This window comes from Prosopis cineraria, unplaced genomic scaffold (genome assembly GCF_029017545.1).
Source record: "Prosopis cineraria cultivar Desert tree isolate PC_DT_omini unplaced genomic scaffold, ASM2901754v1 PC12, whole genome shotgun sequence".
NCBI lineage: Eukaryota > Viridiplantae > Streptophyta > Magnoliopsida > Fabales > Fabaceae > Prosopis > Prosopis cineraria.
The window spans coordinates 4634809-4662480 of record NW_026555343.1 but is presented as its reverse complement, the minus strand read 5'-3'; the positions used below and the strand labels follow the sequence as shown (position 1 = coordinate 4662480).

Below are 27672 nucleotides of genomic sequence, written 5' to 3'. Positions count from 1 at the left end.
TTCTTTTTCTGTTTGGGCTAGCCTGATCCATGATCTTGCCCAAGGACGAATCATTCTGAATCCAGTTCACTCTTTTGGCCCATCTACTTGGACTGTGTTTTCACCGGAATCACTGCACGCCGCGTCCGCCTCAGCACGGTGTTTTTGCTGCTTCTGAAGCTCTGGTGCTGCATTTTGGCGACCGTCCACAACAATAGTAGTGGCTTGTGGGTCTGGCGGCAAAATCAGCTGATTATAAGAAGTCAAGAGTGTTGTTTTTGAGTTATAGGAGTCTGTAAGAACGAAGAAAATGGCTGGTGAGGATCGAGTAGCCCCAAATGGACTAGATGCATCTTCTTCGCCTTCGTCGGTTTCATCGTCTTATGATTGGAAGAAGCGCGTTTTTATCCCGGCACTTTTAGCAGGTGCTCTGTTTATTTTTTCTTCTGATTGTTTCTAAGATCACGATTTTGTTGGGTTCTTTACCTCCTACTCGGATTCGATTATTGTTTACGTTAATTTTTTGTCCGGAGAAGCAGTTTTTAATGGTTCGAGTTCAGGGCTGGATTTTTCCCCTTATTTTTGTATTTGAGTTTTATTGAGGCAATGAGATTATTTGTTTATGTTGTCGCGGATTTGTTACCATTTTGGATCTTCTGAGAGCAGGGGTTGTTGGTTCTGGAGCTGGCTTGTTTTCGAAGCATCGGACAACTCTCGGTCTTGCGAATGTTACTGCTAGTTATGCAGCTAACTTTGCCATTGTCACTGGTTGCTATTGTGGTAAGTTCTTGAATTTGTGTCTCTGTGCGTGATTACTCATTTATTGTTAAATCTTGAGCTTGTAAGGCTTTTAAGCCATGTTGTCCTGGTGGTTTTGACCATGTTGTTTGGGTATGTTAGGCTGTTAGCTTGTTTTATTTTGATGTCTGCTTAATTGATCTTTACTGTTTGGAAGGAGATTTTCTCCGTTTGTTAAGCTTCCCATGAGTGAATTTAAATTAAGAATCTGGAGTCAGTCAATTATTAATTGTCACTCTTTCACATGCTACCCAGAGAATTGAAAGATGGTACATTGTCTTGAGAGGATGCCACCAACTGATCAAAGTCAACAAACAACCCTTTTGAAGAGCTCATATCTACCATTACCATCTTAGGTGGTTCCTGTGAAATGATGTCCTTGTGTCTAGTGTGTGCTGGAGGCATTCCAATATGGAGGGTGACCCTTGTGTTCTTGTAGTCTTTAAATCCATTTTCCCTGGTATCTCCATCTTTATAATTCTTAATTGTCCTTGTGGAAACGCTTTAATGAATAGATACGTAGGATTTTGGAAAAGAAAATAACATCTTGTCAAACAAATGAAGCACGCCTTCCTGATTATAGGGGAGGATTTTTTTTAGGTGTCTCTGTATATTATATAAGTGAGCAAAGAACCAAGAACATGTTTGCTATGCATTTCTGCCAGCAATTGCCCATCCTATCAAACCCATTCCACCACCATCCCTTTCCTATCTGTTGCTCCCCACCCTCCTCATAAAATTTCTTGGCTCTTTGTTCAGCTCTATGCCAGGGAAAATATGAGTATTAATTGAAGATAAAAGACTGTATTATCGCTAATTGTTGTTGGATTTGAGAGGGAAAAACATTGGTCTTATATTTAAATTGTCAATTCCAAGGTGAAAATTCATTATATGTAAAGTGCATCTTGCAAATGAGTATCAAGAAAAGTAGAATGTTGAAAACAATATTTTATCTTTGGATGACAAGTTGATACTCTGAATTGAACTGGAATGAATTATCTAATTGGTCAGGGGCACGTGAATTTGTTACTGCAACTAGAAAAACTGGACCTGATGACCTATGGAACTCTGTAATAGCTGGATTTGGAACTGGTGCTCTTCTAGGGCGTCTGCAAGGTTCAATTTCTGCTACTCTCCCTCTCTTATATATTGATGAGAATTCAACTTTTTCTTCTTCCTTCACACATAATTTTTTTATATTAGCTATTTACTGCAACCCAGCTTTATCATATATATATATATATATATATATATATGTTTTGGACCGTGTACTAGCTCATATGAGGCAATTTAGACTGAGACAAAGCCTTGTACACTAAGATCCATGGTTTCCCTTTTCTTTTCATGTTGAACGTTGTCGTGATTCTGTTTTAGAAAGTTGTGTCTTTTTTCCTTTTCTTTGTGTATTTTTCGTTTTCCTGATGATTCCTCAATTGCCATATAGTTTGGCAATAGTAAATAGTTGAGCATATATATTTTTGGATAATTTTTATTGATAATGTTCTAGTATAAAATTACAAAATTGCATTACCTGGTGCAAAAATGCATATTCATATGCTATCATTGCTTGCATCTGGTTTGCCACAAGACTACCATCCTTCATGGATATACCAATTCCAATCTTCTGCCATCACAAATATAATTGCTTATGGCGTCTTTGGAGAGAGATGAGGAAAAAGAGAGAATCAGTATAAATAGAAAAAGGGAATATCATAATGCCAATACTCTGCTGGCTACTCCGTGCCTCTCTGGTTCACTACAATAGTTTAAACTGCAGAGGGCATAGGTTTTGGCGCTGGTACCTAAAGGGGGGGGGGAATTCTTTTGTACCAATTTCTTTCTGAACATATGACTGCATGAATGTCTTTCAAGCATGAAGTTATGGATAATTTCCGTATAATGTGTGATTAAAGAGATTTTTTTTTTGGGGGAGATTTTAGGAGGTCAACGTGGTGCAGCTAAATACTCAGCCATCTTTGCCATTGCGGGTACCACAGCAGATTTTGCTTTTCTGAAGCTGAAATCTGTGTTGAGGGACTACAATAAATCTGTATGTCAGGAAGATGAGAATTCACAGAAGACTAGCAGTAGCAGCTGGTTAAGATTGCCAGAGTGGTTCCCAATCCGAGTGCTTGATGAGGAAGCCCTTGCTGCAAAACGGGCTCAGGAAGAGAAGTTCCTTGCGCAGCAAGCTAGAATCCGAAATCTAAGAAAAGAAGAATCATGAGAACTGCAAATTTTGAGTGAGGATGTAAAAGTTCTTGGATTAGGAAATAAAAGGATTTCCGGCCTTCTTCCCAAGCTGCTTGGCAATGGCTTCAACAGAGATTTTGAAAGTATTTGCTACTTGGAAATTGATTTCCAGACTCATGATCCATCTGCTAGGCATTCAAATCAAAAGGGATTTTTTATAAAACAAATTTCAAATACAAGAGCAGATATGTAATTATTATTTTTTGTGTGCAAAACATTATCAGGATAGATAGATAATTTCAGGTTTGATAATTTAAGTCCAATTGCAAGGATAAATGATAAGGAGTAAATGTTTATAAATATAGAAAAACAATGGTAACAAATTATATTATCACAGTTTAGACTTCACACGGCGTTGAGGGGGCCACGTGATCTAATAATTACGAACTATGCCATTGGAATTGGAAAATAAGGGTCATTCGAAGAGGTTCATGATGTGGACGTGATGAGGTGGGAAGGGTGAGCATGTGGAATCAATATACCAAGCTCATTTACCAATTAAAGTTAATATTAGTTGGGGATTGAGTTTCAATCCTTATGTATATAATAATTTATTTAAGAGATGTCTGTTTATTACTTTCATTATGTAGTAGAGATATTATCTGCTATTAGTGAAATTTACTTCTTATATTTATAAAAATCCATATATTGAACTCACTTTACTAAAAAAAAAAAATTATCTAGCTCGATAACAATGGAATTATTATAAATTATATAATGGTCTATTATATAAATTAAAAGTTGAAATAATTGGAATTGTAAAATTGAATTACGGCGTGTACCAGATGTTTGAGACATGCTTTTCTTCCAAGGTTCCAGTACAACCACGATTTCTGTATGATGCAACAGATCAAGTTTTTCTCGTGTGGTAGCATTAAAAATAATCCTTTTTTTTTTTTTTGGATACAACGGAAATGCTATAATCCTTTTATTTGTGTAGTTCCAATACAACCACAATTTCCGCATGTTATTAGTTTGCTGCTTTTTTTTTATTTCATTTAATTTTTTAAATAGGAAAAATGACATAGAGGGACCGTGAATTGAGGGTACTTAACTAATTATTTTGAAATATCTAAATTCTGTGTTTACAGAAATTTTTTTGAGCAATTACCATAATAACCATATTAAAAAAGAATCTCATCACCACTTATTGTAAGAGCTTTGAGAAAAATTATTGATCCTTGAAGCTGAATGATTATAGTGATTAAGACAATGATTATGATGACTATTTTATTTCAACGGATAACAAAAAGTGCTTAGTCAATTATAATTAATTTTTTAAAAAATTATTTCTGGTAAAAAAAATTAAAAATTATTTTATCAGTCAACAAATTTATTGATCCCCAGAGCTGAATAACAATAATAACAAAAAAACACTTACTGCTTTAAGTAACGTATCAGTGTCCAGTTTAACAGTTTTTGCATTTTGGCGCCAGATGATCATCTTCTTGATCCAACGTCTACAAGCCAGGCCGGGGCACGCATAAGCTGCTACCGGTTCAGAATCCTCCCTCCGTCAGCTCAGAAATCCTGTTTCGAGACTAGGTTTTCCTCTCTTTCTTCCTCTCTTTTCTTTTCTTTTCTTTTTTCCCCTTCATTCCCCCTCTCAAAATCTTGTTTCTTGTTTTCGTTTTCATCTCCGATCCCCGCAATTTTGTTACGTTTCGCTAGGGTTTTGAGTGTTGTATGACTATGATATTCACAGTAATTAGTAAAGAATGAAAGAAACTTGTGTAGATTCCCTTTTGAAGGCTGTGGTAGCAATAATCTGTTACTTAACCCAAGTGATCATTGAGAATTTAGTTTACTCAAGAGTCTCGTTCCAGTGGATTCGTAATTTTGAATCATATTCAGGTGTCAAGACTAATGGCAGATAGAGAAATGGACCGTGAGCAGGTGCTTCTGTGGTTGATAACGTCCCTCATTTACTGTAAAGTAACCCTTTTAGTACATTACATGGCTCCAATCCACCCTCCTTGGTTTGTGAGTACTCTTTTATTTTTTTTTTAATCTAATTTCTTTATTTAGAAGCTATTCTGCATAATACTCACGGTGCCTTGTTTACTCTCTCTGTCCAGCTAGCTACTGGGTTTGTTATGCTTTTTGGATGGTTTGTTCTGTATTTGAAGCTGGCATTTTCCAACCCATCTTCTAGTGGCCCTGCCGTCGAAGCGGGTAATTTGTTTCTTTTTTCTTTCACTAGAAAATTCTATATTATTGATTCATAATTTGATTTTCGCATGTATAGAGGTTTTTGTATATTTTAAAGAAAATCATGGTTTTAGATTCATTATTTATTTTGGCATGAAATATAGGTATTTAGTTATTTGTCAAGAAAACCATAGTTTTAGTTTATAATTAGTTTTGATATGTAAAAGAGGTATTTATATATATTTCCACAAACACATGGTTTTACTTGATTTTTATTTTTTTTTCAATTTTATTCAAAATCAATCTTATAATTCAATTTTCCAAATCAAACACACACACAAGTTAGTTTTCCAACTCAAACCCAAATACACCCTTAATATTTCTCCCTCAGCATTGCAAATGAGTTTAGAAACTGGATAGAGTCATGCGCCTTAGAGTTGAAAAAACTTTGGTGATCTAACGATTTATCTGGATTAATCACATGGTCGTGAGTGCATCGTTCTATAGTTTAAAACTTGGTTGAATCCAAAAGCTCTCAGTTTCAGGCAAGGCCATTTTCCATTCCCTATGAGGCATTGTAGAGGCAGGGCATTGTGCGAGTGAATCCATTTACTGATCTTTTTACCTATCTGTCTTGGTTGAGAGAGAGAAAGAATTTTTTTTACTTCTTCAACTCTAAATTTTCACTTCAAATGTTTGTTTCAGTTGTTGGTATGAAGGCCTGTTTCTCCATTTCAGAGCATTGATATGTAGAAAATATAATCAGATACAATAAGACACTTAAAATTGCCCTTAAAAATTTCAGAGCATTGATGTGTAGAAAATATAATCAGTAAGACACTTCAAATTGCCCTTAAAATAACCATGATGTATTTTGTTGCATTGCGATGTTTGTGTCTGTTCTGTTTGTATTCTGATCTATATCAACTAATTGTTGTGAATTTCCGCTCGTAAAGTTGGAATCTCCATGCTTCTCAAAGTGGCTTAAAATTCAATCTGTTGATGTATAAACTTCCTTTGAAAAGTCTTCAATATTGTGACTTTTAAGTTTTAATGCAGAATGTCTGCTTCTTTGGCTTTTCTAGGACATGACGGAGGCCAAGAGCTATCTGAGGAAAAGAAAAGGAATTGATGCCAATGATTGCGACGCATCTCATGAACTCTCTGGAAAATTTTCAGGATTTGGAACATTTGATACTAATGCAAATGATAGGAAGAGGTGAACTGTGAGTTGCGATTACTATTCAAACTTTCTGATTGAAACCCCCCCCCCCCCCCAAAAAAAAAAAAAAAAAGATATCACGTTTTGGCTGATGACAATTTCCTGATAAAGAGTTGTACAGAATGCTGACGATTTTACGTATGGGTATTTTGGCTTGGAAAGCTTTATGCCTTTGCCGTCAATCTGGTTTAGATTTTTTGGCCAAATAAATTGGTTGAGAATACCGAATACGGGCCAGTATTTTTAGAATTTTATTCTAATTTATAATATTAAAGTTAACCAAAAAAAAAAAAAAGATTCAAAGCACATTTAACAGGAATAGTTAAAAGAAAGTTCTTGTCTTGAAAAATAGAGCTTCCCACAGTATCACGGTTTATTTATTCTACACAAAGATTAACTTTAACAGGACATGCTAAGAATTTTGGCTTCTGTTCATTAACTTTTGTTTTTTTGGTACAGTGTGCTGTACATTAACTTTGAACCGGATGTATGAACGAATTAATGTTTCTCCTTCAATCAAGTTGGTATGGACATGTGAAGTTTGGGAATTATTCACTCTGTCAATAAAAATAAAATATTTTTATGAAGTTAGATGTTTAAAAATATGAAATATTTTTTATTTTTTAATGGATGATTAAAAAGTTTTTTTAAAAATACTTTTTAATAAATAAACTAATTAAGCTTTCATTTTTAAGTGAGACAATTTATTAAATAAAGATATATTTAAATATCATTAACTAACTTATTAAGAAATATAATTTAATTAAAAATGTTTTATATCTTTAAATAAAAGGAGGAGTACTGGGCATGTGGATCATAGGCATTAAGTTTTGACATAAACTATGTTGTATCACTTGTTTCGTTATGAGTGTGGATTAATGCGCCAATTTTTAAAGTACTAAAGACATATTATTAAACTCTTGAATATTTCAATGATTAATACTTGAAATGGCACAAAAGTTAAACCATTCATGACAAAAAGTCAAAATATTGGGCAGATTAAATTACACCCTTGAGCAAACTAAATTCTCAATCAGGAGCATATACACTACCTTCAATTAGATTTATAAGTCATACTTAATTACTTTATCAAAATTGAAAAGATATAATTAAATTATTGATTATTGTCTTAAAAATTTTCAATTTTTTTATTAAATACATCATCTTTAAAAAAAATTTCTAAGTCATATAATTTTGAGAAATTCTTGCATTGATCTAATCCTGTCATTTATGCTTTATTTAATTTTATTAAATAAATTCAATCAAATAAAATCTTAAATGTCATTATTTTTAATAACCTTATTTTTAAAATAGAGTGCCTCTTTAATTTTTTTTATTTTTTTCTTTCTATAATTAAAAATAGAGTGCCTCTTTAATTTTTTTATTTTTTTTCTTTCTATAATTATTAATAGTATAATCAGTTATATTTATAACTATATGATATGATACTGTTTTATTGAATATGACATAAATGATGTGGTGCATTAGGTTTGTGTAAGAATTTTTTGTGTAACTTTTTACTTTCTATTCATTAAAAGTTATGGAAAAATAAAATTAAAACATAATTTTTTTAGAAAAATAATAGTTAAGTTTCTGATAAAAAATTTTTAAAAATAAGTTAAAAATATCAATTCAGATAATTATAAATTTAAGAGTTTCACTTATAAATATGTATTTAAGTATTAAATATAACTTTTACATTATAAACAATATTATTTATAATTTTTTTATAAAAAAAAAATTTTATCGAAAGCCCTTGGAATTTAACCATTATCACTCATTCTTTCTTTGTTTTTTTTTTTTTTTTGGGTGAAAAAACAGAGTAGATGTTACTTGTGTGTGTGTATGTATATTAATCCGAATCCACATAACACGTTTTCTCGTGTTGTACTAATGAAGAGAAGACCTAGCAAATTCAGGGAACGCGGCCACTCACTAAGCTTTGCAGCAGCCACCTTTGTAGAGATTGTCAATCTTCATCACAAATCACAAGCATCCCTCCATCGACTGAAAAGTCTCGTCCCCTGAAAAGGTTATTTTTGTTTTGTTTTCATTTCCGCTTCTCCAAGGGAAACCTTTTTTATGTTTTTTTTTTTTATTTTAAACTTTTTTCAACAGAATGGAATGCTGGAAATATTTGAAGGGTAAGGTTATACATGTCCCAATATGACATGATATTGTGCTATTATGTTGCTCTGGTTATTATTTGTTGTTTGCTATTGCTTGGCAGTTGTTCTGTTCGCGCATTAACAGGGAAAATTTTGAATGTTTAATGACTTGGACTGCATTAATGAGCAATATAGATCTTGTCGTCGAGTGTTATTACTGCTTTAAACTTCCACATGATGCGGGGAAATTGCGCAAGGGCTTTGAGTTATATTTTAACCATCATAATCATCATAAACAATGAAAGAACTTTCATTGAGATCCCATCTGATGGCAGTTGCGAATGCTTGAGGTTGGAATAAAGATTGAACTCCTGATCCCTATGATTTCACTAAATCTGTAATTTGGCTTTCCCCTGTTTATTCTTTGTATCTTGCGCCCTATAGTTACCAATGCATTGTCACATCAGGGGAAAAAAGTGGAGAAACCATTGTGCCACTTCTAATTCTATCCAAAATCCCAAATTTTACAGCATTTTATGGAACTAATGGCGGGGAGTGTATTGGGTCCAATTTACAAGAAAATAAAGTGTTGGAACCAAGTTAAAAATTTGGGGAACTATCAGGACAAAATGTTCAATGTAACCTATATTTGACAATGACATCAAACCTTAGCCTTGGCTGCAGATTTTCAATATAACTAGATCAATCCCTCTGCATGGCATGGAGCCCCAGGAGTAAGCCACATTATTTATGGTTTGTGATTAGTGCGACACGTTAGAGATTTATTAATATATATCTAGATATCTTTAAAAAAGAGTTCTTGGATGTGGTGTAGTTCTTCACAAAAATTTCCCTTTACATTGGATTTTTTTTTTTTTTTCATTTGGTTGTTTGAAAACCTTCAATATGCTGGTCGTTATCCAGTGTTATGGCTATGTTTGTTCTGAATGAATTTAAATGTTTAATGTTCATGTTTGCATTAATCAGGCTAGATGGATTCTGTTAATGAGTGGTATATCTGCTTTAAACTGCCAAATGATGCTGGGAGATTGCGCAAGGGCTTTGAGTTATATTTTACTATCATAGTCATTATAAACAATGAAAAAAGTTTCATTGACATCCCTTCTGATGGCAGTTTCATTGAGTGACTTTGGTTATAGTTTAGTATGATATCTAACACGAGCTTTGGCTGCAGGTTTTGAAAATAAAGAGTGGTCTGCTGTTCTATCAGGAGCGTTCTTAGTTGCTGTGTAGTACTTCGCAAGTTTTCATTCTTTTTATTACTTTTGTTGTATTTAAGGTATCCGTATTCTAGCTTGTTGTTTTGAATGCCTTCAACATGCAGGTTGTTGTCCATTGTTGTGGTTTGGCCATTGTGCATAGGTTCATTGTTTGATTGTATCATGTTATGATTGTCATTTGCCCTCGAAGCCCACTGTGTTTTTGTTTTTAGGATTTCTGTTTTCAGTTTAGAAATGACCTTTTATTTTTCTTTCTTGTGTTTGGAGAAAATTTCTTTTGACTTTTGTGTATTCTTCATTGTTAATGCTAAGCAGATTAAGGTGAAGATTTTTGAACCTTTTGATCACCTTGTGTTGATCACATTGCTAAGCAATATAGATTTAATTGGTGTTTCTGTGTGAAAGTGTTAATATGTCTAAATTATGTAGGCAATCCTGCATTTTAGGCCTTAACTTGAAGTTTTATGATAGTAAATGCTGTTTCATATGTAGACACCCATATAAAAAAAGCATTTAGACAACCTAATTCTGTGGTTTCACTCTTTCCTCTTCTTTTCTGTTGAAACTTGAAATTGCAGATTGAAAAAAATGAAGCATATTGTGAAGATTATAACATTATTAATGGCCATCACCACTGTATGGGTTGGCCTTTTGCAAACTTCTATGATTCCAAGCAGCCATACTTGGTCGTTGAGTGCTCATGTTTTTGTGTTTCTTTATCTTTTAGTGGAATTTATTCTGTGCAATACTTACAATGCCTTGTTTCCCCCCTTTATCCAGCTACTTGTTTATTGCATTGTGTCTTTAGGATGCTATGGCTTATTAATGGTTGGAGTAGGTCTCATGCAATTTCCTACCTGTCCTAGAGAGGCCCTGCTGTTGCAACAGGTATTCTTTTTTCATTCTTCATTGAAGATTTCTACATTAAGATTTAACTTAGCATGAGCCTTATGTATTTTGTATGAAATTTGAGAAATTAGCTACGTTGTTCTTGTCTGGTGAATGGTGTGGTTTTCTATAGATTTTATGTTATATGTTGATGTTGATGCTGAATATTGATATAGAGAATATTGGTATTTTTCTGTTTTTCTTATGTACAAATTGTGGCTACTGTTGAGGAAGAGCGTGCTGTAGAAGATGAGTTGGAACTTGGAAGAGACATTTAGAGACTAGTGAATTAGGGTGAAGGGAAAAATTGCAAATATAAAAATATTGCAGGGATAATTTGGGACTAAAATATGCATTCCAGGTAGGAGAGAGAGATTTCTCAGCTTCTTGGGAGGTGTCCTCTTAGGATAGGATTCTTCATGCATCGCACTGTAGCTTAAAGTTGAACCTGTTAATGCATAGAGATTCTGGCAGATAGTATTCAATGCTATGACTTAATATTAACAATACAGTATGTTTGCTTACTTTGTTTGTTATCAGGACGTTTTTATTTTTTTTGAATAATTTTCAGGACATTATTGAGGCCAAGGGCTATTTGAAGCAAAGAGGAATTGATGTCAGTGTCAGCTGAAGCAATGATCTCATGAACATGATGCAGCAAAATTATAATCTGTCTGATCACAATTATCTGATTGAGAATTCTCAACAGTATATTTATCTTGATAATTGTATTCTAATTTGATAATTTCTAAAGTGAAAATCTCAGAAAATTTCATTGATATTTCGACACCCTTTGAATGAATGGCCATAATTTAATTGGGCGGCTTAGACATTTCCAAGATCATCTAAAATAAAGAGACCAATGTCAATATCTATTTTTAATTAGATAAATGGACTCTGCATGGAAGCAGTAATCAAAGGCTAACCATGTTAATTCAATAATCAATAGCAAGATTATTACAATTTAGAAGACAAGTAGTCCAATTGTAAAAGACAAATCTTGACCTACAAGGCTTTATTCAAATCCCTAATTAAAATCCTAATTTACCACAATTGCTCCCTAAATACAAGACTTAACTCCCATGACCACGTTAAACAATCTTTGTCGTATGAACCTGGACAGTTGAAGCTAAATTGATCATGATGTATGAGTCAACAAACGACATATCACCGTATAAAATGCACCAAAGCTTCAGTTTTACCTTAATTGTAGGATCCAAATCTGGGTCTCCCTATACTCATCTCAGAATGGAGCTGGGCAAAACTTGAGCTTTCTATATCAAACCATCCAAGCTTTTCAATGAGTTTCTGAACTACTTCACCAGCTAAGTAAGAAAATATTGAAGCCGTTGCCCCAGTGCATAGATAGTAAAGCACCGTTTTGAGATATGTGAGATACTTGTCTTGGCCTCTGGATGTATGCTTTTGCAATGGAAAGAAGAGTGATGCATATTGCAGAAGCTCCTGCAACTGCTGCTAGCTTCAAATCCTTATTGTTGCTCTCATAGAATGTGAAGGCATATACCAGTGGTGGCACTAGCCCAAAAATGATGAATGATGATATGGTTATGCACGCATGAAGAAAGAAATTCTCTCTCTTCCCCAGGACCTCGTAATATCGATCCACACTTGCGTTTTCTTCATTGTTGGTTTTTGGTTGCTCAGATTTCAGGTCCCAGATCTGTCAACACTTGTAAGTTTCAAATTCAAGAAACATATTTATCTCTGTATGTGTTTGAGTGTGTTATGTTTTGATTATGTAACACTTGGTACCTCTCTCATTCCAAAAATTATACCTGGCTCTTTTGACATCTTAGAGAGGGGGGGGGGTGTCTCCAGAAGTACCTCAAATATACAGTCATATAGCTCCTAAATAAATGTATTATGCTATTAAACAAACAGAAAAGTGCCTGTGTTGGAAGAAACTCACATTATGAACGTGGATGAGAAGTCCACCAATCAGGTTTGCGAGAGACAGAACTAGAATGTTCACTGCAAATTCAAATTGGAAAATTCAAGGATATCATTAGAATATAATGATAGTGGACAAGCCATATTAGTTATTTAAGTATCTCTCTCTGTTTTTTTTTTTTTTGGGGGGGGGGGGGGTGTTGGTTAAAGTTAGTTGTTAGATAAGCCGTTCAAACCGCAACACACGATAGAAATCAAAGTGAAGAAGACCCTTTGATTGATGCAGCTGAATTCCACCACTTGGATCAACCCTTGTTGAAAGATATTTTAGTCTTCTAGGATTTTAATTATTTTAACCAGAACATTGATTCAGTAGTCTTGTTGAATGATGATGTTAGAAGCAAAAGTCGAGCAAGTAATGAAGCTTGAGGTAAGATTAAGTCTTACATGTGGTAGCATCTGAACTTGCTGAAGATGTCACAATGCTCAGGCTTGCTATATATTCAACCAGACCACCATATTCAATGCTTTTCAGAATTTCCCATGTTCTACTACTTCCTGATACATGAATAACACCTGTTTGTGTCGTCGTAGGTAATGTTGTGCTTGGTGGAACCGCTGTTCAACGAACACACCACATCATTTCATTGCCAATATGTTAATAAGTGCATGATAGTGATAATAAGATACGACTGTTGGATTGAATTGTGAAAAAGGTCAAAACAACAGACAGATGCCAAACAGAAGTATCTACTGCTAAGAAGAATAAGTATTTATTTGGTTTTTAGTTTGTCAAAAGTTCATTTGATGAAAGTTCTATTAAGCAAAAATCAATTTAGTGAAAGTTAGTTGTTATAACAAAATTTATATTTGGATATATTTTTCAAAAATTAGTTTAGTACACTGAAATTTATTTGAATTATGATAGTAAAATGTGCTTTTAAATGTACAATTATTAAAAAGACATTGATTTATGATGATTTATAATTTTTATTGTACAAATGTAACATATTTGTAATATTTAAAAAATGTCATAAATATTTTAAATAACATAAAATTTAATCTATAAAGCTAAAAACTTGACTTTTAGTTATTTGTACTTTTTTAATTTGTAATTTTAGAAAATATGATAAAGCTTTATAATTTTTATTATACATTAATGCTAAAAATTAATATAATTAATTATTAATTTATAATGCTAAAAACTTGACACCTATTATTATGAAATGATAATTATATTTTTAATGAATTAATTATTTTTTAAATAAAAGAATAAAAGATTAAATTTGGGATAGTATGGTCAAATAATATCCTATTTTTTAAAAGCTTCAAATAATTATATTTTGCAAATTTACTTTTAGCCACTATTTAAATGTGCTTTCAGGATATGTTTTTTTATAAATATTTTACTCAAACAACTTACAACATTCTAAAAATGAAATTATATTTTTGAATGTGAAACGCAACAATCCCAACAGCCCAATCTTTTCCTGCACTTTAAGCAACTAATATAAACCACGTTTCTTCCTACTTTTGAAATTTTCTTCTTCCCCGCCTTATTCTTCTTGAACTATAGTTAACATGGTGAATTCCAAACGTACAAGGTGTCAAAATGTTTTTCATTTTTTTATGTCCTCATAATATGACAATCATTCCCAGTGTGCTTAATAGGGATATATCATGATATCAACTCATAAGATAGATTTCTCTGGCTGGTGGAATTCTAGCAAGACTATAACGCAAATGATTCATTCGTTTTTACTTCCATGAAAATAAATGTAATTTTTTCTACAAACCTGCGCTGCTTCCTTCATCAACTTTAACCTCTTCAAGCTCCGGTGGTTGTTCTGATTTTTCTGAAGTATCAATTTTAGTTTTACTCAGAATGGCAACGGCTGAAGCGCTAGCCAAAGCTCCCCAACATGAATGTTTCTTCCTTGGTCCATCCTGGTCATGTTCATCTTGTGGGATTTTACTGGAGAGATTTGAAGAATCTGGCAATTTGATATTATACTTGAGATTACTTCCTAGGTATGAAGATCCATATGAGAAATAGTCTATGATTCATAGAAGACTTGTGATTATGTGGGATATAATTTTGGGAAAAATCGAATAAAAAACAACGACTAGCAAAGAGAAGAGTGCCGTAGAAAACAAGAAAGACTACTAGTTCCCTGTGAATACAGAATTATTTCCTAGGTATATTCCTACTTGTCACGTTTAACAAAATTCTTCGGTAACAAAGTTCATGAACATTATACGACCAGGATTTAGTCTTCACAATCTGACATGTCGGTCCCACCCACATGTGAAGATTGAGTTCTTTCTGATCATTGCATGCACATTCATTTTATAGTACTTAATATTGTCTTCAGGTTAAACTCAGTAAACTATCTCTGGATTTAACCAAAACAATTGAATAGGAAAAAAGAAATGCGGACCTTGGTTTTATGATCTTCTTCATTGGGCGCTTTGTCTATTTCATCATTCATCACTATTCAGGCTGCAAGATTTGTTTTCCTGAATCAGCTGCAGTGTTAGCTTGATCAGGGGCTTGAATTGTAACTGCTGGTGTAGCTTGAGGTCTTTCATCATTAAGTTCTTTCAATGGCAAATGGAGGCAAAAATAAGTTTATATGTAAATTGCCCAGTGAATTAGATGCATTCAGGAAATACTTCACCTTGAATAGTTGGTGCTTCATTATCATGCACCCACCCAGGGAAGAGCCTACTACCTGTTGATAAACGTAGAAGACTTTTAACTCAATCCATATTGAATAGCATAAGAGTGATGAGCATCTTACTGTATTCAATCTAGTAGCAAATGGCTACTTGACAGCCTAAAAGGATGGCATGTTACACACACGCGCGCGCGTGTGTGCGCAATTATCTGAATTTTGTACAGTGAAACCATATTTTACCTATTGGGATGAGGAAGCTGAAGCATGATGAGCATCTGAATGTGTCAGCTGGTGGAGGAGGCTGTGTGGGAACTATAGTTTCTTCCCTAACAGGATCCAAAAGCAAGACCTTCTGGATACAAGCCTTACAATTGGGACAATAGAATCCCTGTGTAGGTGGCTTCTGATATAGACTTTCCAATATAGTTCCTTCACTTGCTGCACATGCTCTGTTATTTTTCCTACTCTCTCAGTTTCAGTTGTCACATTGTCAAGAGAAGTAGAGTCCACAGAAGAAATACAGGCTCGGAAGGACTTATAGTTGTGTTCTTCTCAATGTCACCAGAATTCACTTCTGTTTGAGAGAACTCTTGTTCTCCATTCAGTCTATTGCTCACCCAAGAAGACCCATTTGTTTGGTCAGTAGCTGAAACCATGCATTAGATGAATGTTACTATCAGAAATTGAGGAACCAAATGTTGCATGTAAACTGATTTTTTTCTTTGTGTTGTTTGGGGCAAAAAAAAAAACACTAAAACTAAACCTGTTGCACCTGCAAGGTTGCGAACATGAAGCAGAAGAAACAAGAGTCTGAAATTATGAAAACTTATTCACTCTCACAAGCATTAAGTATTAGATATAAAGTGTTTGGATTGTTGCTTGTGTGAAAGAAATGCTAAATATGTTGATTTATACGCACCTTGTGTTTCAAGTTCAACAATTGCAGTAGTGGTGGTGGTGATGTGCATGTGGGCCTGCCATTCTATCAAACCTCCTCCTTCAATCTCATCCTTCTCCTCTTTCTTTTTCTGTTTTTGTTGATTCATTACGCCTTCCATTCTTCACTTTTCAGTCTTCACATTCTCAAGCAAGACAGTAGTGTTTTTTTTTTCTTGGCCAAAGAAAGCGAAAGAGAAGTTTAGCATAAGAGCAATGCTTCAAAGTCGATTTATGAGGATGCTCGGTTCAATTGACAAGAAAATTGTACCAACTTAATTAAAGATCTTGAATTTAATCTTGAGAACGTAAGAACATTAGTGGTGGAGCTATTTTATCAAAAGGGTTCAACTTAACTTGATCTGGATTAGTCTAAACCCCTATTAAGTTCTCTCAACTCAATATCGGGCAAGCCCAAAATATTGGATGTTTAATGTAAACACAAGTCTATTTATAATGGGGAGGAATATAGTCCACACTAACTCAGAAATCTTTTTCGTAGGGGGGAAAATTGTGAGGGATGGGAGAGCTGAAAAAAATCATAAATGTGGAGTTTATAAAATGGACAAGGAGCCGAACTGTAAAATGGTATGTTAGGAATAAGCTAATTCATGAGAATGGAAAGGAAAGATGATAAAATGAGTGTAATGCCAAGTTTGGTATAAGCTACGAAGGTGCTTAATTCACCTCCCTTTCCTTTTCTTTGAAATTTGGCTCAAATCATTCCATCATTAATGACATGGAAACTGATGAAAATGACTTATTTATCCCCATTTTTTTATAATTTATTCCATCAAAAAATATAATGATAATTTTTTAAATTGTTATTATATCTTTTCTATAGTATCATATTAACAAAAATATTTTTACTTTATTTTAAACAAACAAACAAGAATTTAAGTAATGTTCTTCATTTTTATTCTTTTATTATTCCAACCCTCAATATTATAAAATGAGTTGACTAACAAATGCATGCAGCACTGAACGTTATGAATTTTCAATTCTATATGTAAAATTAGATCTGGATTGGTGTATTGTACTGACTACTGAGATTGAGAAATGAATTATAATAATGTTCATAACTTATGAATAATATGGATTTCAATCAATTTTATAAATGCACTTTATTTTTTAGGGCGAGGTATAATAATGAGAGGAAGGAGAGTAACATTTTTTTACATATTATTTTTTAAATTTATAAGAACTCTTTTGGACCACAATTTATAATAACTTGGCGACAGAAAATTGTAGAATGAAAATAAATGAACAAAAGAAATTGTTCGATAACGACTAAAACTAATAATATTCGTGCGCCCGCTCATATACACTAATTGTTCCTTTTTTTTTTTTTGGGGGGGCGAACACTATATTGTTCTTAACTAGCAGCAAACTCTATGCGTTGCATAGGTTATCAACGTATCAGAAAAATATTAATTTTACAATAAATAATAAGATTTAAAAGAAAATAGTAACATGAATTGGTCAGGATATAATTTTTTTTAAAACCAATAATTGTTAAATAAGTGAGACGAGTTTTCATAACAATATATTCTACAGGGAAATCAAAATCGGAAATTTTTATTACATTGTGTGACAATAATGTGAAAAAAGGTTTAAAATTTTTGGTATACCTATTATTCATGGCCTAAACCATAATGAATAATTTACTAACGAATAATAATAGTTAATGAGTGAAAGCGACACAACTTTTGATAATATCTAAATAGATGATTTTCTACTTTTCTTATAGAAGAAAATAAGCAAAACAAGTTGAAAGTTGAAACCAATTTCTATCAACAATTATGACGTCAATAAAAAGAGCATTTCAAAATACACGTATGTCATTAGTTTCATGTTGAACGACTGAATATTTTAATTTTCAAGTGCAATTCATAACATTTTTTTTATCAATTATAATCCGTTACACACATTAAATTGTAACTCATTTGTGCATAATTCAATTTTCACATTTTCAAGAAATCCGTTGAAATTCAATGAAAAATAATGTCTAATTCATCCATTTTTCAATAATTCCATACCATTGTAATTTCTAACACTGCCACATCAACTGTCCTACACAGTTTAAAAGCCAAACTGGATGTTAAATTAAAAAGACCAACGAATTTAAGATTTTATAGTCCAATCGAATCAAACGGGTAAAGGAAAAAAGGAACAAAATTCTCAAGGATTATATGTAATTCAATATGCAATAATCAATAGCAGCAATTAGAAGACAAGAACTAGTAGTTTGGCTCCAGGTCAAAACTTTAAAAGATAAATTTTAGACTATAAGGCTTTATTCAAAGCCCTAATTAAATCCTAAGTGACCATATTGCCCCTCAAATTACCAATCCTGATTCCCAGATAATGACAACCTTGTTACAGAACTGAAAAAATAATAAACATCTCTTCTCATGCCATAATACACAACCTTTAGCATAGAGTCCATTGATACTTGAAAATCAGAATACAATTATTTTTGACAGATAATCCAACATAGCACTCTCCAAAATGTAGTTAAGCACTTAGATTTTATTCTTACTAGTAAGATCCAAATCTGGGTTTGTCCACACTCATCTCAGGAAGGAGAAGGGTAAGATTTGAGTTTTGTGTGTTAAACCATCCAAGCTTTTCAATAAGTTCCTTGACTAGTTCACCAGCTAAGTAAGAAACTACTGAAGTCATAGCCCCAGTGCTGAGATAGTAAAGCACCGTTTTGAGATATATGAGATAAGTATTTGGCCTCTGGACGTATGCTTTTGTAATTGACAGAAGAGCGATGCATATTGCAGAAGCTCCCGCAACTGCTGCCAGCTTCAGATCCTTATTGCTGCTCTCAGAGAATGTGAAGGCATATACCAGGGGTGGTACTAACCCAAATATGATGAATGATAATATGGCTATGCACAGATGAAGATAGAAATTTTCTCTCTTCCCCAAGACCTCATAATATCGATCCACACTTGCATTCGTTTGATTGTTGGTTCTTGGTTGCTCAGATTTCAGGTCCCAGATCTGTCAATGCAAGTATAGTTTCAAATTTAAGAAATATATATGTTGTGTCACTAACTTCCCTGAGTTTTAGTTAAGTAATACTTAGTACCACTCATTTGAAAAGTTAAACAAACAGAAAGAAATGTTTGAAGAAACTCACATGATGAACGAGGATGAAAAGTCCACCCATCAGGTTTGCAAGAGACAGAACTAGAATGTTCACTGCAAATTTAAATTGGTGAATTCGAGAATATCATTAGGTCAATGAATTTGCCAGCTCTAAAAGTTTCTTGTGGAAGTAATAGGCAAGTTCAAATCTAATACCTGCAACTTTGTTATAGGTATGTGTAGAACTCTTTAGGAATTGTTTACTATGCCATCAGAATTATGAGAAATGGTCATTTGTAGGTCAAATCTGTGTTTTAATCCTTCAAGTTTATTTCTTATTTCAATTTAGCACCCTTAGTTTGCTTTGTGCTGAACTGATTTAACTCTAATCCTTATAAGCATCCTAACTATCATCTCAACTTAAACATTGATTTAGCACCTTTTGTTATGTTGACCTAGTTGTTATTGATTTAAAAAAAAAAAAATTGGTTGTTAGAGATGACAGTTCAAGATTCATATGATACAAGTTAAAATTTAAATGATAAATTTGGTAGCAAGCAATTTAAAGAACCATCTTAAAACATTACATAAAATTATGAGACTGAAGTACCCAGATAACCAAAAAGGTAACAATAGTCAATTTCACGATATTATGCATGAATTTTCTTACTAATATCAAGTGATGACGCCTGCTGATAAACCAAACTGTCATCTTTAGTACCCTTAAAAAGTTAGTTGTTTCATAAGTTGTCGAAACCCCCAGGTAGGGCAGAAATCAAAGTGACGACACTTTTGTGGATGCAGCTATATTCTACCAATTAAGCCAACCTTTGTTTACTTTGGCCTTCTACGGATGTTTAATTGTTGTAAACAGAACACTGGTTCAGTAGCCTTATTGAACGATGACTTTAGAAGGAAAAGGAGAGCAAAGAAATGAAGCTTGAGGTAATATTAAGTCTTACATGTGGTAGCATCTGAACTTGCTGAAGATGTCACAATGCCAAGGCTTGCTATGGATTCAATCAGACCACCATACACAATGCTTTTCAGAATTTCCCATGTTGTACTGCTTCCTGGTTCTCGAACTACACCTGTTTGTGTTGTACTATCTAATGTTGTGCTTGGAGGAGCTTCTGTTCAACGAATATACGAAGTCATTTCATTGCAATGCATCATTGGGCATAATTCTTAAGTTGTAAAACAGTCTTCATAAGATATGATTTCAGGATTGAATTATGAAAAGGGCCAAAACAAATGACAGATGCCAAACAGAAGAATCCACTTATAACAGGAAGAAATCCTTTCTTGCACTTTAAGCAACTGATATGAACCTATTTTATTTCTATTTTGATTTTTCTTCTTCCCCTACTTATTCATTTTGAGCTATAGCTAACGCGGTGGATTCCATATATTTAAGGTGTCCAAATGATTTTTTGATCTCCTCAGAGTATGAAAATTGTTCCAAGTAAAATGTGCTTAAACTATGTTCAGTTTATCTTCAATTATAGAGTAAAATACGATTAAAATATAGTTCTTCAATTGGAACAATTCCATATATATGTGCGCGTTATAATTGTGTATCACTAAGCAAATAACTGTAAGCAGCTGCACTACATGATCAAAATACACTGTTGGTAATCTTCATAGCTTAGAAGACATAATATATCATGTTGTTCCTCCAATATATCATAGCCAGCATGAAATTAATTTATATTCAATCATATATTGTGTTATAATTTTTGATATTGGATTTGTCAATACACAACTTGATTCTACTAATAGAAAAAAAAAATGGAAGAAACACATCTATGATTAAGTTCTATGTGGAGAATATTGATAGTCAATCTTCTTGTATATTTTCTTCAATATTATCTGCTAAATGAACCGCTATGATCTTTAACATGGAGACTCAAGTATAGGAATATATATCATAATATTAACCCATAGGATCAATTCACCAGCTGGTGAGGATTCCTGCGAAACTAAAATGCCAAATGATTTATCAATATTTTACTTTCATGGAAAAAAAATATTATTTATTCTACAAACCTGTGCTTCCTTCATCAACTATAACCCCTTCAAGCCGCAGTGGTCGTTCTGATTTTTCTGAATCATCAATTTTATCTTTTTTCAGTGTAGAAAGGGATGAAGCACCAACCATAAATCCCCAAAGTGAAATTTTTTTCCTGATCCATCTCGACCATGTTCATCTTGTGGGGTTTCACTGGAGAGATTTGACGAATCTGGCAATTTGATATTACATTCAAGATTACTTCCAAGATATGCAGATCTTATGAAAAATAGTCTATAATTGATAGAATATTTGTGATCATGTGGATGTAATTTTGGGGGAAAATGGAATAAAAAGCAATGACCTGCTATGAGAAGTGTATTGTAGAAAACAATAAAGACTTTACTACTAGTTCTTTATGAATAGAGACGCTAAACTCTGCTGCTAACTGTCTAAATTTAACCAAAAATAATTAAATAAGAAAAAGGACTTCCCTTACCTCTGGTTTTATGATCTTCTTCATTGGATGCTTTAGCTGTTCCATCATTCTTCGCTTGTTCGGGCTGCAAATTTTGTTTTCCTGAATCAGCTTCAGTCTTAAATTGATCGGGCGCTTGAACTGTAATTTGTGGTGTCTCAGGGGTTTGAACTGTAATTTGAGGTGTCTCAGGGGCTTGAACTGTAATTTTTGTTGTAGCTCTAGTTCTTTCAACACTAAGTTTTTCCTGTGAGTGATCTGGTCGCTGTTGCACCCCTGCATTGATTTCAATGGCAAAGGTAGAGAATAATATTTCATATTTGCATCAGGGAGATGTAATAAGTAGTAGATACTGTTACAAAAATCATCATACAGGAAGGTGACCATCCTTTAACCTCAATTCAAATTATACGTTAGCATTAATGGATTGAAAAATAGAAGACCTCATGACAGGATCAAGTTATTTAATATTTAATTACTGTTTGAGAGTTGAATGATGGTAATTATCTTGTAAGGACTAAAGTTGGAACGTATTTGTCCTTCAGAACCTAAATGAGAGTTTGCTCTGATTCCTTGATGAAGCTAACATTGGTGGAAACTAGGTATACAACTTGTTATCATATGTTAAACTTCAGTTGAGGTAATAAAATCACATTTCATGTTTGTAAACATATATCTTATAAATTGTTATGTTGCCTAATTCTAACATTCCAAAATCCATGGACACCCCATCAGGCATCAACACTATTCAGACGGCAAGCTTATTCAAGAAATCAAATAAGTGTGTGTATATAAATCACCTCGAATAGTTGATACTTCATTGTCTTGTACCAACCCAGGAAAGAGCCAACTACCTGTTGAAAAAGATATATGAATTTTAACTTCAAGTCAAATTGAATGAAATGATGAGCATCTGACTTTATTCAATCTAATAGCAAACAAAGAATTACTTGATAGTCTGAAGGGATAGCACATGTGTATCCTATTATATATATATGTATCTGTATGTATGTATATGTATATGTATGTATGCAATTATCTGAATTTTGTAGAGTGAAACCATATTTTACCTATTGGGATGAGGAAGCTGAAGCAAGTTGAGCATCTGAATCTATCCAATGGTGGTGGAGGAGGTTGTGCAGGAACACTTGTTTCTTCCCTCACTGTATCCAAAAGTAAGACCTTCTGGATACAAGCCTTACAATTGGGACAATAGAATCCTTGTGTTGGTGTCTTCTGATATAGACTTTCCAAATGTAGTTCCTTCACTAGCTGCAAATTGTCTGTTATTATGCCAACTCTCTCACTTTCAGTTCTCACATTGCTGAGAGAAGTAGAATCCGCAGAAATTATGGGATCTGAAGGATGTAAAGTTATGTCCTTCTTGATGTCACCGGAATTCACTTCTGTTTGATAGATTTCTTGCTCTCCATTCAGTCCAGAAGACTCATTTGTTTTCTTAGTAGCTGAAACCATGCATTAGATGAAGGCTGCTGAGCACATATTAGAAAATGAGGAAATGCGCCTTACTTGGAACAATGTCTCAACTATTTGGTTCATAAATGTTACAAATTCTCCATTTAATCTATGAAACTGTGTATATCACCTAGAAAAATCTATGAAAAATGCATGCTTCATGTGCTCATTTCGTCCTAGAATGTGAAAACAATATTCAGATAATAGTTTTTGGATCAAGCATGGTTAAAGGAAGAGCAAGAACAAGTTGCAGAAGCCCTCATAACTTGGAAAAATCAAGCTCACAGACCTTCTCCGCCATAATAAAGATCATATACCAAATGTTGCAGATAAATTGATTTACTTTTTGCTATTGTGTGGAACAAACAGGTAAATCTGTTATTGCTGGAGGATTATAAACAAGAACAAGCAGAAGAAACACAGTGACTGAAACTACAAAACTTAAAGCTCAAGAAGGCAAATTTAGACTTGTATTCAGAATATCACAACCATTGATTATTGACATGAAGTTTTGAAATTTTTGCTTGTGTCAAAGGGACTACTAAATATGTTGAACGTAACGTACCCTGTATATCAATGCTTGAAGTAGTAATGGTGGTGACATGCATGTGAGCTTGGTGTCTAACTAAGCCAACTTCTTCAACCTCTGCTTCCTCCTCCTCCTCCTTCCATTGCTTCATTACTTCTTCCATTCTTCACTGCACAAAACAAAAGCAAAGTTCAGCACAGAAGTAACAAGTTAAGGTCAATTTATAAATGGGAATGCAATGTAGTCGATATTACTCAGTCAGATTTTTTTTTTAAGAAAAAAAAATTATTGTGTCGAGTGGGAGGTACTGAACAAGTTTAGAATTATAAATGTGAAATGTGAAAATAGCACGAGAGAAGTTCAAGTAACTGTAAAAAATGCTTCAGGGAAACAAAGGGAAGAAGTGGGCCCATATGAGACTGTGCAATTGACAAATTCAAAGAATTTCATGTTACATATTTTAAATTGGTTATGGATTTCATTTTGATGTATTATATGATTAAATGGTTAATTACAGGAAAATGTGCATTTGAGGGTCAAATATGGAACAAATGTTTGATTTTGGCATGGAAAAATTAATGGGTTCTGACTTTATTTCTTATACGTTTGGTGAATTTATGAGTGTACAATGTTTATAGGAGTTTTAAAGAAAAATGAATGGGGTCAAAAATGTCTTTTGGAAGATCAACATAATAAAAATATATTTTGAGCTGGATCGACTTTGTTGCCATGTTCACAACAGATGTATTGTTAGCTGTGTGTTGGTTAAGCTCTTTTATTCCTTTAATATTATATATTTTTTTAGTTGATTGTGTTCTATGTAATATTGGATTTGTGCCCACTTGTTTAGGATTCACTTGAGATTTAGAATAGACCTTGAATTGAGTTGTCAGGTTTGAGTATTTGAACATTGAAACACTTTATTTACTTGTATAATAGGAATATATTTATTGGCCTAACATAATTGTAGTAGGCTTGAACTAGAGTAGTTCAATAATTTTTTATCATCTAAAAAGTTAGGAATCATTAACCAAAATGCCTATTGTTAGATTGATAGAAGATGTTGTTAGGTCGTTGAGAGCCTTGGACTAGCATCCTATAAGCATTAAATACAATCAAGAGAAAGTAGCCTTATGCTAAGATTAGGTGTCACTAGTTGTCCTAAGGAAATTAGGGTTATTGATTTTAATTCATATTAATAATCATAGAGTTTGTTTAAATTTAATTAGATATAATTAATTATAAAAATAATTAATTAATATGATTTATTTTGATTATAATTGATTATATTAGAATGCAATCTATTTAGATATTATTTTTCTAAAATTAATTTTAACAGAATTAAAAATATTTAAATGATTTAGTCAAAATTAATTTTAACTGTACAAATTACTTTAGACATTCACAACTTTTTTTCACTATTTTTCTTCACTTTTTTAAAGTAAAAAATATTTTTATCATTTTGTTAAAAACTTTGATGACAATTAAATCTTTTGAGACTTAAAAGGCGTCATCATATTTTGTAAAATTAAATTATCATTTCTCTATTTTAAAGGAATTTATTTGTTATTTTTCCAAAAAATAATTCATTATGTTCATTTGTTGAAGATTTTAATATTAATATATCTGCACAACGTGAAGTGCACAATTACTTTTTCTTATAGTTTACTGTTTCTTTTCTTCAATTCTGCCCAAAACTCATGAACAAAAGTTGGCAGGAGAAGCTTATTAAAAGTCGTGATTCTTGTCCAAATAATCGATTAAGTACAAAATGAGCTGTTTGGATAATTATCTTTAAAATCGATTATTCTGCCTAAAAAATTGATTGTTCCTCCAATCCAAACACTATATAAACCGCCTGTTTGGGAAGATATTATAATTGATTTTGGAAGCCAAATAATCACTTTTTTAAGATAAATACACAAATAGTTAAAAAAAAAGTTGATAATTGTGCTAGAAATTATACCTGAAGGTCAATCATTATAATAGTACATTATTATTTAACAAATTTTTTATTATTATCATATTAATTGTATGTTTACTGTAATAACTGTATTCTTTGACAAACTATAGTGATTATTCTAAATATTCCTAGTCAGTCATTTATCAGGGATCATAGATGAAACAAGACTAGTGTAACTTTGATTAATTATAGAGATATAAATCAAAATCATAGGCACTTGAAAGAGTACAAAGTGCTGGACTGACCCGCTATGAGAAAGCTGTATGATACAAGTTATAAGCTTATCTCATATGTAACCATATTACTAAGCCCTCTGACCTAAGATCATCATGGATTCTTACATGATGATCACTAAACTTTAACCTAGTCAAAAGTCACCTTTGATCGGGTAATCATAAAGACTATGATTTAGTTTAGTAATATTCATATAGAAAATATGAGTGGTCAAGATGTAATTTGCTTCTCACATTAAGTGAGAGGTATTATTGGGCTCCTCGATGAGTAAGACTGAGAAAATATATGGCCATACTATAATGAAAAAGGTTTTTTATAACACCCTAAAATTTTCAAACCAATTTTTTCATAATTATTAATTCAATAAATTATTTTTACATCATTGAATTCTTATCATGGTAGAAAAAATTTCTACCATGATAATAAATAACAAAACTTCTTTTAAAACTCTACTATGATAAAAAAAGAGTTTATCAAATAAATAAAATAGTTTACAAATAGCCTACCATAATAGAAAAAATTTAACACAATGAATAAGCTCTACCATGATAATTAAAAATACATTTATAATAAAATTTACATAATGAAAAATAATGTAAAACAATTCATATCAAAGAAAATAATTTTTAAATCAGTATTTGGTGTAGAAGCCTATCTTAAGGTAGCAGAATTCCAAACAATTCATAAATATAATTTTTGATGTTATTATGTGACCCAAGTGTATATCCAAAATAATGTACCACAAGTCTTGTTTAAGTACTAAGTACTAACACTTCTTAAAGAATACTGGTTCAATAATATCCAAAATGGGTCTGCATAACATTCACCATAGTCCAACACTTATCCTTCACAAAATATAATTATAAAATATACACTTGTTCATATTATAAATACCTTTTTACTCAATACTCAATGCTTCCAAGTAAATTTTGTTATGTTATTAATATCCCAAAAAGTAATTAGAACCAGGAGGGACAAACAAGATCCTCATGACATGATATTCAAATCAGGTCAAAGATCAAGAGGGACAGACATAATCCTCTTGGTCATATAAATGCAATTAATAAAAAAGATTAGATGCTACATGCTCTACAAAATAAGATATGTTTTAAGCTAGTATTAGATACATTGCATAATTCAAAATAAGAGACAACGTAAAAGGTGGTGTCTCATATATCAAAATTACACCTCTGGTGCTTTCTTGGCCGAACTCGCTCTCGTAAAAATTTAATCACGAGAAATGAGATTTAAATGTCTCAGTAACCAAAATTAATATGTAATGATGTGTGTGTATGTAACTAATCATGCGATTGCTAAGTGGGCACACAAAAATATTTAATCGAATAATATTTTCAAACAAACCAAACAAATATTTAATTACATAACTACACCTTATATCCTCCTTTCGTCATGCCTAGACATCAAATCACCCGGCTAAAGGTGAGTTGCACTAAGTTATATGCCATTCCTTGGATCCAATGAGGACTTACCACATGATAATAATAAACCGAATAGAAATCCCCAACAACACCATATATTAAAATACCTTGATAAGTTATGCATTTTTTAAAACAATCGAACAAGAATATAATCGAACAATAATATCTCATCATAATAAACAAATATAAATTTTTAACTCACTTGGTAATAATTTCAAACAAGTATATATCAGTATTTATTTTCAACAATTCATAATTTTTCAAACAACAAA

The 27672-nt window shown here is 32.6% G+C and overlaps 4 protein-coding genes and 1 long non-coding RNA gene across 17 annotated transcripts; 2 read left to right on the top strand and 3 right to left on the bottom strand.

The window, feature by feature from the left end:
• Positions 1–98: 98 nt before the first annotated feature.
• LOC129288725 (uncharacterized) lies at positions 99–3353 on the top strand. Its single transcript, XM_054925452.1, has 4 exons — positions 99–404; positions 646–759; positions 1789–1893; positions 2718–3353. Exons 1-4 carry the CDS (start codon positions 290–292, stop codon positions 3002–3004), a joined length of 621 nt encoding a protein of 206 aa, XP_054781427.1. The 5' UTR covers positions 99–289; the 3' UTR covers positions 3005–3353.
• Positions 3354–8283: 4930 nt separating this feature from the next.
• LOC129289500 (dolichol-phosphate mannose synthase subunit 3-like) lies at positions 8284–11421 on the top strand. Of its 10 annotated transcripts, none has more exons than XR_008588137.1 (5): positions 8284–8435; positions 8522–8547; positions 9707–9811; positions 10561–10640; positions 11212–11421. XR_008588137.1 is itself a non-coding variant. In XM_054926271.1 (5 exons), exons 2-5 carry the CDS (start codon positions 8528–8530, stop codon positions 11269–11271), a joined length of 300 nt encoding a protein of 99 aa, XP_054782246.1. In that variant the 5' UTR covers positions 8284–8435; positions 8522–8527; the 3' UTR covers positions 11272–11421. The 10 variants fall into 10 exon arrangements, 3 of the variants coding, with proteins under 3 accessions (XP_054782246.1, XP_054782247.1, XP_054782245.1); XR_008588136.1 differs by having other exon boundaries at positions 10533–10640; XR_008588134.1 differs by having other exon boundaries at positions 10331–10640.
• A 201-nt stretch (positions 11422–11622) lies between these two features.
• LOC129288316 (membrane protein of ER body 2-like) lies at positions 11623–14859 on the bottom strand. The gene is made up of 5 exons (XM_054924830.1): positions 14763–14859; positions 14348–14578; positions 12999–13169; positions 12571–12632; positions 11623–12321 (listed from the first exon to the last, which is right to left on the bottom strand). Exons 1-5 carry the CDS (start codon positions 14857–14859, stop codon positions 11959–11961), a joined length of 924 nt encoding a protein of 307 aa, XP_054780805.1. The 3' UTR covers positions 11623–11958.
• Positions 14860–15011: 152 nt separating this feature from the next.
• Positions 15012–16252, bottom strand: LOC129287935 (uncharacterized). Its single transcript, XR_008587846.1, has 3 exons — positions 16152–16252; positions 15473–15878; positions 15012–15286 (listed from the first exon to the last, which is right to left on the bottom strand). It is a non-coding gene; the product is annotated as an uncharacterized LOC129287935 (long non-coding RNA).
• Positions 16253–18354: 2102 nt separating this feature from the next.
• Positions 18355–23972, bottom strand: LOC129289520 (membrane protein of ER body-like protein). Of its 4 annotated transcripts, XM_054926296.1 has the most exons (7): positions 23801–23972; positions 22830–23225; positions 22560–22613; positions 21943–22035; positions 21781–21912; positions 21320–21513; positions 20266–20403 (listed from the first exon to the last, which is right to left on the bottom strand). In XM_054926296.1, exons 1-6 carry the CDS (start codon positions 23925–23927, stop codon positions 21401–21403), a joined length of 915 nt encoding a protein of 304 aa, XP_054782271.1. In that variant the 5' UTR covers positions 23928–23972; the 3' UTR covers positions 20266–20403; positions 21320–21400. The 4 variants fall into 4 exon arrangements, with proteins under 4 accessions (XP_054782273.1, XP_054782271.1, XP_054782270.1 ...); XM_054926295.1 differs by having other exon boundaries at positions 21781–22035; positions 23801–23971; XM_054926297.1 differs by having other exon boundaries at positions 21781–22035; positions 22830–23249; positions 23801–23915.
• Positions 23973–27672: the final 3700 nt, after the last annotated feature.

Bases quoted from the DNA above. Each gene is read 5' to 3' on its own strand.
- LOC129288725 (XM_054925452.1), top strand. From the start codon at position 290: ATGGCTGGTGAGGATCGAGTAGCCCCAAATGGACTAGATGCATCTTCT. The intron at 760-1,788 runs GTAAGTTCTTGA...CTAATTGGTCAG, and splicing joins TGTCACTGGTTGCTATTGTG to GGGCACGTGAATTTGTTACT. The intron at 1,894-2,717 runs GTTCAATTTCTG...GGGAGATTTTAG, and splicing joins TCTTCTAGGGCGTCTGCAAG to GAGGTCAACGTGGTGCAGCT.
- LOC129289520 (XM_054926295.1), bottom strand. From the start codon at position 23,927: ATGGAAGAAGTAATGAAGCAATGGAAGGAGGAGGAGGAGGAAGCAGAG. The intron at 23,226-23,800 runs GTACGTTACGTT...GCATGGTTTCAG, and splicing joins TTCAAGCATTGATATACAGG to CTACTAAGAAAACAAATGAG. The intron at 21,514-21,780 runs GTAAGGGAAGTC...TCAAATTGCCAG, and splicing joins AGAAGATCATAAAACCAGAG to ATTCGTCAAATCTCTCCAGT.
- LOC129288316 (XM_054924830.1), bottom strand. From the start codon at position 14,859: ATGTGGGTGGGACCGACATGTCAGATTGTGAAGACTAAATCCTGGTCG. The intron at 13,170-14,347 runs GTTTGTAGAAAA...TTCGTTGAACAG, and splicing joins TGATGAAGGAAGCAGCGCAG to CGGTTCCACCAAGCACAACA. The intron at 12,633-12,998 runs GTAAGACTTAAT...TTGAATTTGCAG, and splicing joins AAGTTCAGATGCTACCACAT to TGAACATTCTAGTTCTGTCT.
- LOC129289500 (XM_054926270.1), top strand. From the start codon at position 8,528: ATGCTGGAAATATTTGAAGG. The intron at 8,548-10,330 runs GTAAGGTTATAC...TTGAAATTGCAG, and splicing joins ATGCTGGAAATATTTGAAGG to ATTGAAAAAAATGAAGCATA. The intron at 10,641-11,211 runs GTATTCTTTTTT...AATAATTTTCAG, and splicing joins AGGCCCTGCTGTTGCAACAG to GACATTATTGAGGCCAAGGG.